The following is a 12,829-nucleotide window of genomic DNA, read 5'->3' as shown; positions in this document are numbered from 1 at the left end:
TTACTACGTTAGTACTTTTTTACTTTTATTTTATTTTATTTAATTATTTTATTTAGTATTAAATAGTAGTATAGTTTGTGTATATTAATTATATATATATATATATATATATATATATTATCTTTGAATTTTGGTGTATTAACCTTTTAATTTAAAGCGTTGATTATTTTGCATTGTGGCCTGATGGTTAGGGTGCTCGATCTGCAAACTGAGAGTTGGAATCCCTATCACCAGGGGACCACTGGATGTGACTATGGAGAAATAGTTTTCTATGTTAATGGGTCTAATTATGTATATTTATATCTTCATTAAAGAATTTGTTTTAATAATGTGTATTTTATTATTTATGTGTTTTATTTCTGCATTATATGCTAATTATTATAAAGAGTTTTTGTTTAGTTATTTCATTGTTTAAGAGTATTTCCTTTCTGTATTATGAATTATTAATAATTTTCTCATCTTATTATTCCTTAATTATTTCATTATGTATTGTGGTTTTCATTGTTAAAGGGTTTTTGATTTGTGAGTTACAATTCTTTGCTTAAAGTAGTGTCATCCATGTTGTGTGTAAGTATTTACAGGTATGAAAATGTAAAGAGATACAACTATAAAGTTAATTGATTTAAAGTTAAATTGAATTGTCTTCATGAGAATAAGCCTCAAAGATGGAGGGGAGAGGGAGAAAACATGTGGTATGCAGGCATATCATGAATTTTCTACTTTCTTATTTTAATGTACAATTATTTGGAAGATTTTGGTGTATTCTAAATTATGCAGCTTTCACATAACAAATAGTCCAAATAACCATTGACTTTGTTCTAGTATTGCTGTAATGCTGCACATTGTACGTAAAAGTAGATGACAGCAGTGTCATTCACTGGTAGGGCAGATGATATTTTTTCCCTATGTTGAATGAGAGTGACTAATTATGTGGGTGGTGCTAGTTATTATGACTAAATCCGATGCTTCCTGTTAAGTAAGAATTAGATTTAGGGTCTACCACATGGGAACTCAAGTGATTTTTGTTGATGGGAGAAATCTAGAGGGAAAACCCAGTTGGTAAATTCATGAGTCCAGTAGAGGGCAAACATCCATTGTTAAATACAAGTATGCACGGTTTTTTATGTCTATTTATTTAATATTGTTTTCATTTTGTGTTACTTATGGTGTCCAAGCTCTTTATTTCTTAGCTTGAAACTTGGTCAGTTTAGAAATTCAGTATCACTTCATAATTTATCCACTTGATCTTCTTGTTGTAAAGCAGACTACCAAATACTCTTTGTGGAAACTGGTTTAACTTTAGGATAACACACGAGTAACCATAATTGCACATTAGAAAACTCAAGTTACAAAATTTATGAATATTCCATCTGTCTCAATTGCAAAATATTCCTTCATCAGAACCAATAAAAACAATGAGAACAACAAGTTTCCTACATATGATGTGGTCTAAATTATCCAGCAAATTTTTTATCTCTCTCCAAGTGAATAATCACATAAAAATATTGCAGATCAACACCAAACTGAAAACTTTCTTTACCATTATTAAGAAAACACACAGTGCACTTTGTTTCCTCCTCCTGTGATCAAGTTAATTAATACAGACTTTATCAAACATACAAATTTGAATTATTTATTTCCCTGAAAAATTTTACTCCTATATATATATGACATATGTATATAATTAACTATACACAAACTTGTTCACACCTAGTGTGAAACATGTATTTACTATGACACACATCTATCTTACCATCATCAGTAACCAATACGAACACATACATGGCATCAGCATTCAACAGCTAGCCTGATAAACAACCAGTGCAGCATCATTTATACTTTCCTAGTACATGCTAAAGCATGTGTACAATTTTGAGGTACCATCTAAAGAGTTACACTATTCAAACTCAAATGATATCATGAAAATCAGAGCAACCACAGATGGAAATACAAGAAACAGCCCCTTCTGCCTTAATCATCCAACAAGATCAAATATCATGTTGTCAAAGAAAATATATGAATAAATACTCATCCTAATATAGCAGTAGTATGTGGGATGACAGAAGAATTACTTTTGCCTCCTAACATAGCAATCTGCCTGAATCACTATGGTTTAATGCTAGAACCCTTACTTATGGTCATGAAAATTCATTATATTAGGTATACATAAAAAGTAACTTAGACAAAAACCCAGCAAAATTGATACTCATTATCCCCCTGATTTATAAAACCTACCTCAATATCTTATTCTGTGTCAAAGCACAATTCCCATCAGCAGTTGTTTAAATCAATCTATTAGACTGTTGTGAACAACCAAGCATGGCAAAACAAGAAAAGATTCTGTCATATTAAGCAAAACATGAGTTTGCTCAGAAAGTTTCTAAAGATAAATATCCACCAATATTAGCTACAAAATTTAATGAGAGTTCTGAAACTAAAGTTGCAGTCCTTTCAGCATATTGGTTTACCAGAGTTTCTAGTAATCATCAGTAGTGAAAACCAACCACCAATTTCTGTGGAAGTTTTTTTGACAAACTTACTTGTCTATGTTTCTATCAAGTATCACAGGGTCTGCTATACAGAAATGCTGTTACAACCCAGCTGGATAAACGGAGCCATTATTACAAGATATCAGACCAGTACCTTACTACCAAATACTGCACAATAGTTTAAAAGGTGACCTTTCACTGTCCCATGTCATGATTGAGTAGCTATAATGCAATATTCTGTTAACACCCTACTGGAAACTCCCACTTATTATTTCAATAGCAAGGAATGACATTTTATTTCATCCATTGATTTTTCAAACAACTGAACATCCAAACTGATGGTGAAGAATTTAAATTATAATGATTAAGGGGTCAACATTTCCACCTTTTATCAGAGCAAAGAAACTGGCATTTCTTCTTAGACAATTAGATCTTTACTATCAGTATATTCCTCCTTAAGAGCTGAGTTGAGATGCATAGTGCTTTCAACAATCAGTTCACTTATTCCTGGAGTAACCATTTGTCAAAAAACTTGCCAATGATGTAATTTAAGCTTGTTGATATGTTAAGCATTCTTGAATGTATCTCACGACTCATGCATCATATAATTTACCTCATCAATCTGCTGAGTCAAAAAAAACTACTCCAGCCAGAATCAAGTAGCTGCCAATGCATACCACAGACTAATCCAGTTATCAGACTTGAACTGTAGCATCCCTTTTTAAACATAGCTGCTTTATTGATTTATTCACACATATCAATCACTACAGGAAGCAGACATGCATTCCTTTGTGTACTGCATTACATCTGCACCACACAACAGATCCAATGAGAGCTGTACTTTTTGTACCACCACCTGATTCAGAGAACCACCAAACAACTGTCCTTCAGTTATGTAGCATACCATTATAAAATATGCTTATTCATCCAATCAGTTTTGTTAGGGTTTACAAACTTTGGCAATTAATGCTTGAAGGTTAGTGTCACCTGCTCAGTTAAACCATCAAACTGAGGATGATAATGTGATGTGTGTGTTTTCACCATACTCAACACAGCTATTGAAGTTTGCTCCTTGATCTATATGGATCTCTGTAGGTGCTATAAACCATGTTATTGATTGTTGATCCAACATAATTGTGATGTAGAGCCCTGATATGTGAACCAGTTGACAAGCTATAGTTCACTTTGTTAAATAATTGTTAGCAACCATCACATCCCAATTACATCTCAGAATTGGATAAAGGATCAGCTACACCCAAAACTATTCATTTAAGAAGAGTACCTACAACTGTGACAAGGCCAATATAACTTGTGTGCAGTATACATTAAACAATGTCTATATCATTGTTAGAATTCAATATCTTTATGTGAATGCAGAAAACTACTCCCACTCATTTGAAATATTATTTTAAAAAATCTTGGATTTCCTTCAGCCCTTCTATTATGCAAAGTGTGAAGTGTCTTCCACCATTGTGGTGTACAATCAAAAACAGAATGGTCACAAATTGTATATGGTTTGACATCACTCTAGCTACAATGACTCACTGCTTACAATGTCCAGAATTTGAACATTTAACAAGTAGACAAGATCTCAATGGCTGGCAAGAAAATGCATTGGCAGTTCTATGCTGCTAACCTGGACAATATTGTACAATGAAGCTGTACTCTTACAAAATTATTATTCAATGCTCAGTCATACCACCCAGACTTTGATGCTCATTAACCATGTCAGAAATTCATAATCCACTTGAATGGTGAAGTTCCTAACATATAATTATTTGCAATAATGTTTGACAAATCCCAGAGCTACAACAGCTAATTTGATATACAGTATTGGAATTCAAAGGGTATCAATGTTTGGCCATACCTGTGACAAGACTACTCTTATTTCCATTATCACTGTTATCAGTATCCAGGACGAATGAACAATCCTGATGATGATAAACCAGTAATGGTGTTTTGACCAAAAAACACTAAAAACAGGATAAGTGTTCACATTACTGCATCCACACAAAACACATATCAGTCTTAACTCTATGTAGATTCTTGTGCAGCTGTTTTAGAAGTTTCCCACCAATTTTCAATAATCTAATAAAATATAGAGTACAGACTTCTAAGTGGGCCCTGTCCTTAACAGCACCAGTGAATGCTACATCCCAACCAACTATATAACTGAGAAATTCCACTTATTGTTACAAGAATGTAATTTTCCTAGTTTGGCAACTAGGTCAGAATGCCATCCACAGATACAAAACACTTTTCTCATTGCATTTCTCTAAGTGTTGGTTTCATCTCTCAAAAGTGGCAGGTGCATTATACAGATAAAATTACATGATGCAAAATTCATTCAGTCCATCTCAAGTGCTAAAAATAGTCTTAGGTCTACTTTAGTTTTCCCTTTCAACTCGCTAGTGGCTGGAAATCAGATCTAGTGTACTGAACTAAGTTTCCTTCCAATGCTTCCAGCCATTTATCAGTGTGAGGTGATGGAAAATTGTATTTGCATGTTTCTTTATTCACCAACTAAAAGTCCAAACAGAACCTTGGTACTCCTTCCTTTTATCTGACAGCTACCAATGGAAAATATAAAGTACTTCCTGAAGGTTTTATTACCCTTTCTTTCAACATCTATTTGATTACAGCACTAGCAACTTCCCTGGTGATTTACATTTATTTTATCAGACATGTCTCTCCTGTATATGCGAGGTTGTGATTCTTGCTAATCCAATAAGCCATCTGGTTTCACAAATACATTAGAAACCTCTTTGTATTAATCTCTCTGTTGAGATCAGTATTTGCACAATCCTCAACTAAACTTAGCTGATTGAGAACTGTGCATTCTTGTATGCATTAGTGGTTGCAATGCTAGCTATATAGTTGTTTACATCACTTCTGTCTCCATTATAGTGCCAATGACCATTCTAGCTGTAAATTTATAAGTTGAATCTCCATAATTATAGAATAACACTGGTGGTACAACACTAGCATTTTGACAGATAATGGTATTAGTAAATTGCAGTAAACTTCGCAGCCCAATGTTTTTCGACCAAATCTGATTTACATTGAATGGTTTTGGTGCAGAAATAAGTCTGGTAAGGTTTTTTCAAAAGTGATTAAAAATACTCAAACAGGTTATTTTTGAATGGTCAAACATGAACTACAAGTTCACTAATCCAGTTGAAACTAAACTAAAATACCGTCATCAGTTAATCGAACATTGATACACGTGTCTTATAGGTTCAGATCATATTAAAATAATATCAAACATTCTTGAATTTAAAGTGTTGAAACAAACTGAACCTACAGTGGTAAATAAATATGTGTAAATCAATAAGTAAACTATTAAAATCATAGGATTTGTTACTTAAATAAAATACCTCTTCATACTTCTATCTCTTTTCAATCTATCAATACATATACAAAACAATGTCAGAAAATACATTCTAACCATTATGAGAGTGTATAGTCAAATGTCAAGCATATTAAAAATATCAGAATGGCATTAACATCTCTACACTAGAGGCCAACTTTTATATTTTTTTTCATTTTATTAAAATGGGTTACTTAATCTTTCAGTCCAGAAAAGTATACCATTTACAAAAGATGTTATCTGCTTGAGGTATTCCATGTTCTTTTCCATAATGTTCAGCAATAGCATTATTAGTATTGAGGTTTTGAATGTCATGCATATGTTCAGATACTTTATCATGTACGAGTTGACAAGTTTCTCCATAAATAAAGTTCTTACTATGGCATCAATCATTTAGTCCATAGTTAGTGACTTTAGATATTTTTTACACATTGTATTTCTTTCTCGTATGCTGAGTTTGCTATTAATGACATCTCCCTTAACATATTCACTGCTAATAAAGTGCTATAACTACATGCAAGTATACAGATACAGTCCCTTAGCACTGTATAATGATTATGTGTGTGCTGCTCTTGTAAGTGAGAGAAAAATATTTCACTGAAGTTTCAAGTCATGTAACCTTAGATTTCTGCAGTGATTTGTTTTGGTTACTGTTATAGCTACAAGATGGCAAGGTTGTACAAACTGATACTAGAATAACAGCACTAGTTGATGGATAGCAGACAGTCCAGGCTACATATGTTAGTCCAACTGATAATTGTTTACTGCACAGCCTCAAGTGGTTGCATATTTGCCACCAGAGGCCATTCCAGTTGACATTTTTATACTGTTTATAAATGAAGATGTTGTGAATATGATGGTCACTAAAACAAATAGGTTGCTGAACAATTCTTAGAGTTGAACCTTCCGAAGTCTAAAAGCAGGAAGCACCAGTGGTCTGTAACTGATGCATCTGAAAAAAAAAAATTGCCTTTCTATTCATCATGGGCATCATGAAAAAAACACTTAGAGGATTATTGATCAATTTATCCAGTGCTGGTTACTCCATTTGTCAATACTGTTATGCAACACAATCATTTCAAACTGTTGCTAAAGTTTTGACATTTTAGCAATAATAAATGTGTGCCAGAAAAGACCAATTGTATAAACTTCAGGGAATCCGCGATGCCTTACTCCAGCATTTCCAGGAAGTGTATGTGCCTGGCAAGGAGTTGTCAGTTGATGAATCAATGGTTTTGTGGCATAGCAGGCTGGTGTTGCACCAGTATATACCTGTCAAGAAGCTTTACCTCTTGTGTGAGCCCTCCAGGTATGTATGGAATGCCCATATTTATTGTGGGAGGTCAGACATAAATGCCAGACTTGGACATGCAGAGGCAGTAGTGTTGAAGCTGATGCAAAAATGTTTCATTTCGGTTATGAACTATACCTTGACAATTTTTATGCTGGCATGCTGTTGGAAAAATTATTTCTGAAAAGGAAGATGCTAGTGTGTGGAACTATATGATTAAATCACATATATCTTCCTCAAACTGAAAAAAGGGCAAGTGTATCTATCCACAGAAGATATGGGTGCATTCTGGTGAGACAAGAGAGATGTTCTAATGTTGTCCACATTTCATACTGGAAAAGTTGTGGCCAGCCAGAAGGTAAACCAGTTCAGAAACCAGACTGCATTCTCAGCTATAACCAAAATATTTTTATCACTTCCAACTAACATCGTTCTATTCACCACTTCAAAAGTCATTCAGGTGATACAAGAAGGTTGTTACATTTTATGGATATGGCTAAGACCAATTCTTACTTACTATATTTCAAGCATGGAGGCCAATAGCCACAAGCATGATTTAGAATACAAGTCATATGTTTGCTGATGTTGGACCAGAATTGCAACACAGAATCTACACCCAACAATGCCTCAGCAGAGCCATTTTTGCATCACAAGTCCAGGGACATGTCATGGCAGCATTACCTGGATATAACACAATCAATATTGAGTAAGTCAACAAGGGCAGTAAAAGATGTGTCATCAGTGTGAAACGTGTATGGCTAAACTGGCACTTTGCATTGCACTCTGTTTCAAGACTTATTGTACATAGGAAGACTTTTAAAGTTGATAAAACTTGCATTTTGTAACAATTTATATCGAAGTACATGGTTCGTTATCCATTTCTGATGTCTTTTTTCAGAAGTAAATGCAGGTCACTGTACATTATTGACTTAGTGCATGGTTAAAATTGCTGCAGTGGCAGATGTGGCAAGTCTTTATATACTCTACTAATGGTTAAAAATATATTTTTCAACATTGTTTTGTGTATGTGTTGATATAACAATTTGAAATAATATTTACAGATGCAAGTATGAAGGTGTATTTTATATATATATATGTATCCTATCTAATATTTTAATAGTTTACCTGTTGATTTACATATATTATTTACCATTGTTGGTATGGTTTGTTTCAACAATTTAAATTTTTGAATGTTTAATATTATTTTACAATGATCTGAACTTTTTAGGCATGTGTATTATTGTTCAGTTAAGTGATGACAATATTCCACTGTAGTTTCAACTGGATTAGTGAACTTCTAGAATATCGATAGCTCCTGATGAAGCTGTAATAGTGAGATATTGGGCAACTGAAAATACATTCTGGAGATACAGGTTATTTTATTTACCTTCATAGAAATGTCTTGTACTAAACTCTGGACTATTTTTGCTAACTGAATACGAAAACAATTTATGCTGGTTAAGAATTGTAATCTTTGATTTGTCAGAAATAATGTAGGAGGACCTGAACTTTGAAACTTAATGTGGTTATGCTAGTTAGGCTTTAAGTTAGGAAAAATATTCTTCAAATTATTGGTGGAAAGATAATTATTAAACAATATTTATTATTAGATGTGGAAAGTAACAGAATAAAAGAAAAAGTTTATGATCTAGACAAGGATAGCTTTTTTATAAACTATCATGCAAGACTTGTTTCACACTTAGAAGGGCTACCATCTTCAGAACCAAAAAAGCCATTCCAATGAATCTGAATATATTTTCTGGTACCTTTATCAAAGTAATAAACAAAGATTTGAAACTTTCATAAATGCTCACAAGTTTACTAGCTTTAAGTCACACCTAATACTTAATGAATAATTTCATATGATTAAGGAAAGATAGCTGAAGAAACTGGAATCGTATCAATTTCATTTTACTACATAGCTGACAACACCGCTGATGCAGCTGCAATAGACCTTTGTATCATAATCTGCTTAAACAGTCTTGGAAGTCAGTGGTCACATACAAGGGAGTGTCTGTGAAAAGTCTGCATCACAAAAGCTTCTCATATTGGAATACATGATGTTGAACAATAATTCATCACATTAATTGTAACTATCAAACTGAGCATGATCAATAAAAGAGGAAGTATTTTACATGGAACCTGGGACAAAGTTCTTATAAAGTCCAATTAACTTTCACTAGTATATTGAAACACGGTACTCTACAAATCAGTAAACGTTTCATATAGCTGGTTAACTCTTTTCATTATTAGAAGTTATAGTGAATATTGAATTAACTTATAAAGGTGCACAACTTACTTCAACATATAGTCCATACATAAGCTTGTTATTTTGTTAAGTTACATATTGCCATTAAAATTAAACTCACCAGTATCAATGAAAGATACTATCAATGGCTTGTGAAGTGGTGTTGATTTTAAGGTTCGAGACATATAATTAACATTAATAATTTAGAAAAGGACAAAAAAATAATTTATGAAACAGCAAAGTTAATGTTGATGAAAGAATATAAATTAAGTCAAGTTATAAATACTGCCTATTTCCTTATGTATATTTTACAGGATTAAAAGCACTCTTTCAACAGATCTGACAACTGGGAGTACTCTTTCACTTTTTTTCTACAGTTAAGCCTCATTACTCCATTAGATGGAAAAAAAAAGTACATTTAAAAAGAAACCATTTTACTATTTGTTACTTCACTTAATTTGCTTTTCATTATAATCATGGCTTATATGTGCAAAGTCTCTCCAATCAAAACCTAAAATCTTAATTTTGTATTTCCCAGATTTAATTAATTAGTTTAATTCCAACAGTTGTATCAAACACTGCTGTCTAAAATATTAGTTTCACCATTACACATTTCACAACTAATCTATTTTATTTCCTTTAACCTAAATTTAGCTGAAACTTGTTGGTAAAATAATTTATACCAGATACTTTAATTCTGTGTTTTTTCATAACCAGCTTTGAACATCTTACAGATCTTCTTGTATTTGTTCATCCTACTATTTAGATTTCAAATAACAAAGAAAGTTAATTTCTACTTGTTTTGCCAAATACAATGCATTGAAAAATTTACAGTCCAGTGTTTTTTTATTTATGATCCAAGTAACATGGCACTGAAGACATCACTGTCCTGATAATTTTGTATTATTCCTATGATTAAATAACCATTTTCTTCACTGATTTATATTAGAAATACATGTTGCAACTCTTAATATTGGACTTATGTAACTGTATAAAAGTACAAGTTCTAGTCTTCTAATAACCTCAATCTGCAAATGATATACTTTTTAGCCTTTAATATAATTTTAATAACTATACAAATAAGAATACAACAAATAAAATTTCAAGGTGTATTTCCAGACATTCTACTGACCATACAAGTTACTTCACTAGTATTTCAAGTAGTATACGACATTAAAAAAAAAAAAAAGTATACTGCTCAGCTGAATAAAGGCAATAGACAAGTATTTTTATTCTTTCAGACAAAGTGACAGTAATAAGGAAATGGAACAAAACATTTTCATATTTAATTACTGTAAATAATTTTAGTCATTTAATCAAAACAGCCTTACATTACCAGTAGTTTTCATTCACAAAACTTTCATTTGTAAAATAATTTTAGGTTTCATGTAAACTAAAGAGTGTGAGAAACCAGTACTTACAAAAAATAAAAGTATTTTCATCAGTTTGTAAACAATTCAAATAAAGTATATATATATATGTGTTCACAAACTCAGTGGAATGTATTTAACTAATTACTCACAAAAGAATTTTTTTGAGAACTTTAAACATACTGTTTGTGCACATTTTACATTAAAAAAAAAACTCATGCTCTAAGATGGTACAAGTTTATTATATAATTACATTTTTGGACCACAACATTCTTTAATGCAACCTTATTAGTTCAGATTAAGATTTAGGCAAGCTATTAGCAGACTTTATTATTCAGTTATTTATTTTGGACTGTACCGATATTTTCTCAATGAATTGTGTTAATATCAGCAATACAAGCTGTTGAACCATGAGGTGCAATATTGAATATATTAAAATTTTAATGGTAAGTGTTCTGCTCTTTTGTGCGTTAGAATGGTGGACCCACATATGCTTACATTTTAGTGCATTGTCTTTAAGTTTAATGAAAGGTTTCATTTTATAAACCAATCTAAAAATACATTTCAATTATACATAGAGCTTGCTACATTGTCAAATTAGTTTCATTACTTTTAGTTTTAAATATGATTACATGTTCTCCTGTATACAATAATACTACGTTGTTGTTGTTTAATGAACTTATGAAATAAGAGTAGTTGTACTTTAAGTTATCTTGCATATCCTTACATTCTATAAAGTGAAAACTGAAGCAGACATGATCACCTAGATATAGCCTGAAGCTTTTTTTCAAATTCTAATATTCAATTTCTCTGCATGAAAAATGTGACTGAAGTTTTTATTGAAATTATAACATACATTTCCTTCAGTTGTTTGGCTTTAAACTATTTTCTTACAAATCATAACACAGTTTCTATTATAAAACTAACAAAAACAACTCTTTCTGAAATCATATTCATTCATGCTTTCACTGTTCTGACCAACAATGAATATTTATGAAGTGTATTCTAGTCTCAGAAGATCTAAACATGCTATAATGGAACAAACAAACCAAAAATATTTTAATAAAGAATAATATTTTTAAAAATTGGTCAACTAGATCACTGACTTAGAAACAAAAACTGAGGGCTGATAATGCTTATAAAACCTGTTTTGTTGTTGTATGCTCCAGTTAAATATCTGTAATTACTTATAAAAAAATCTACTGGTTTTTTATGAAAATAACATTTTCTTTCGATTAACACAACAGAACTTATATGTATCTCTTGTATTGGTCAACAGATTTCTAATACACAGAAAATATGACCACTGTTAGTGACAAACAATCTTTAAAAGCAGTTTTTATTGAAAATTGCTCAATAAATCTGCACAGAAAATAAAAGCAAAATCAGACTTACAGGGAAACACTTCTATGCTTTCTCTTATACTTAAATTTGAACACTGTCACACCATGAAAAACTGTTCTTAGTGGAAATGATCTAAGTGTTCCAAGTTCATTAATATTTTAAACACAAATGCACTCAAAGTTCTTCACGCCCACTTGGTTCATCATCTAAAACAACATCACTTAGGTCAATGTCTTCTTCTGGTGGAAGCTATTAAAAAAAAAAATAAGACAGAGATTTAGACACCATTTCAAAAATGTGTTGAGATTAGGGGATCTTGAAAATGATTTGTTGCAAATCACCATTTCAATCAAGATATGACAATTTTAAGTAATGAATGTAAATTAAATATTTAGTGAGAGCTTTAGATCATTTATTCAAAAAGGAAAAACAATATATGCCTAACATGAACTACAGTGAATTATTTTCAAAGCCACAAATCTGTATCTTGTGTTATTTAGTATATAAACTTATGATACAAATGTAAATAGGATCAGCACTCATCTGTTTCTCGACAGTAAAAAGGGTTATATAAACCTTTTGGAAACTAATTGTAATTTGTAACATTTTTTGCACTATATTTATTCAAAAAAGCACTTAAAATATACCTTACCTCTCCATCCTTACCATCCCAAGGTTCTACATCATTTATTTTTGGTAATTTTGCCCCTTTGATGG

At 31.7% G+C, this 12,829-nt stretch overlaps 1 protein-coding gene across 1 annotated transcript in view; it reads right to left on the bottom strand.

Annotated features, from left to right (window-relative positions):
• Positions 1–10,438: 10,438 nt before the first annotated feature.
• Positions 10,439–12,829, bottom strand: part of LOC106462470 (protein disulfide-isomerase A6-like) — a 21,682-nt gene continuing 19,291 nt past the window's right edge. Inside the window, exons 9-10 of the mRNA XM_013922395.2 lie at positions 12,765–12,827; positions 10,439–12,361 (exon numbers count right to left, since the gene is read on the bottom strand). Coding sequence (XP_013777849.1) covers positions 12,287–12,361; positions 12,765–12,827 — 138 coding nt within the window. The 3' untranslated portion in view covers positions 10,439–12,286. The remainder of the gene's footprint in view (positions 12,362–12,764; positions 12,828–12,829) is intronic.

The sequence above is a fragment of the Limulus polyphemus genome, unplaced genomic scaffold, assembly GCF_000517525.1.
Source record: "Limulus polyphemus unplaced genomic scaffold, Limulus_polyphemus-2.1.2 Scaffold1176, whole genome shotgun sequence".
Taxonomy (NCBI): domain Eukaryota; kingdom Metazoa; phylum Arthropoda; class Merostomata; order Xiphosura; family Limulidae; genus Limulus; species Limulus polyphemus.
The sequence above is the reverse complement of the archived record's forward strand: the minus strand, read 5'-3'. Positions and strand labels throughout refer to the sequence as shown.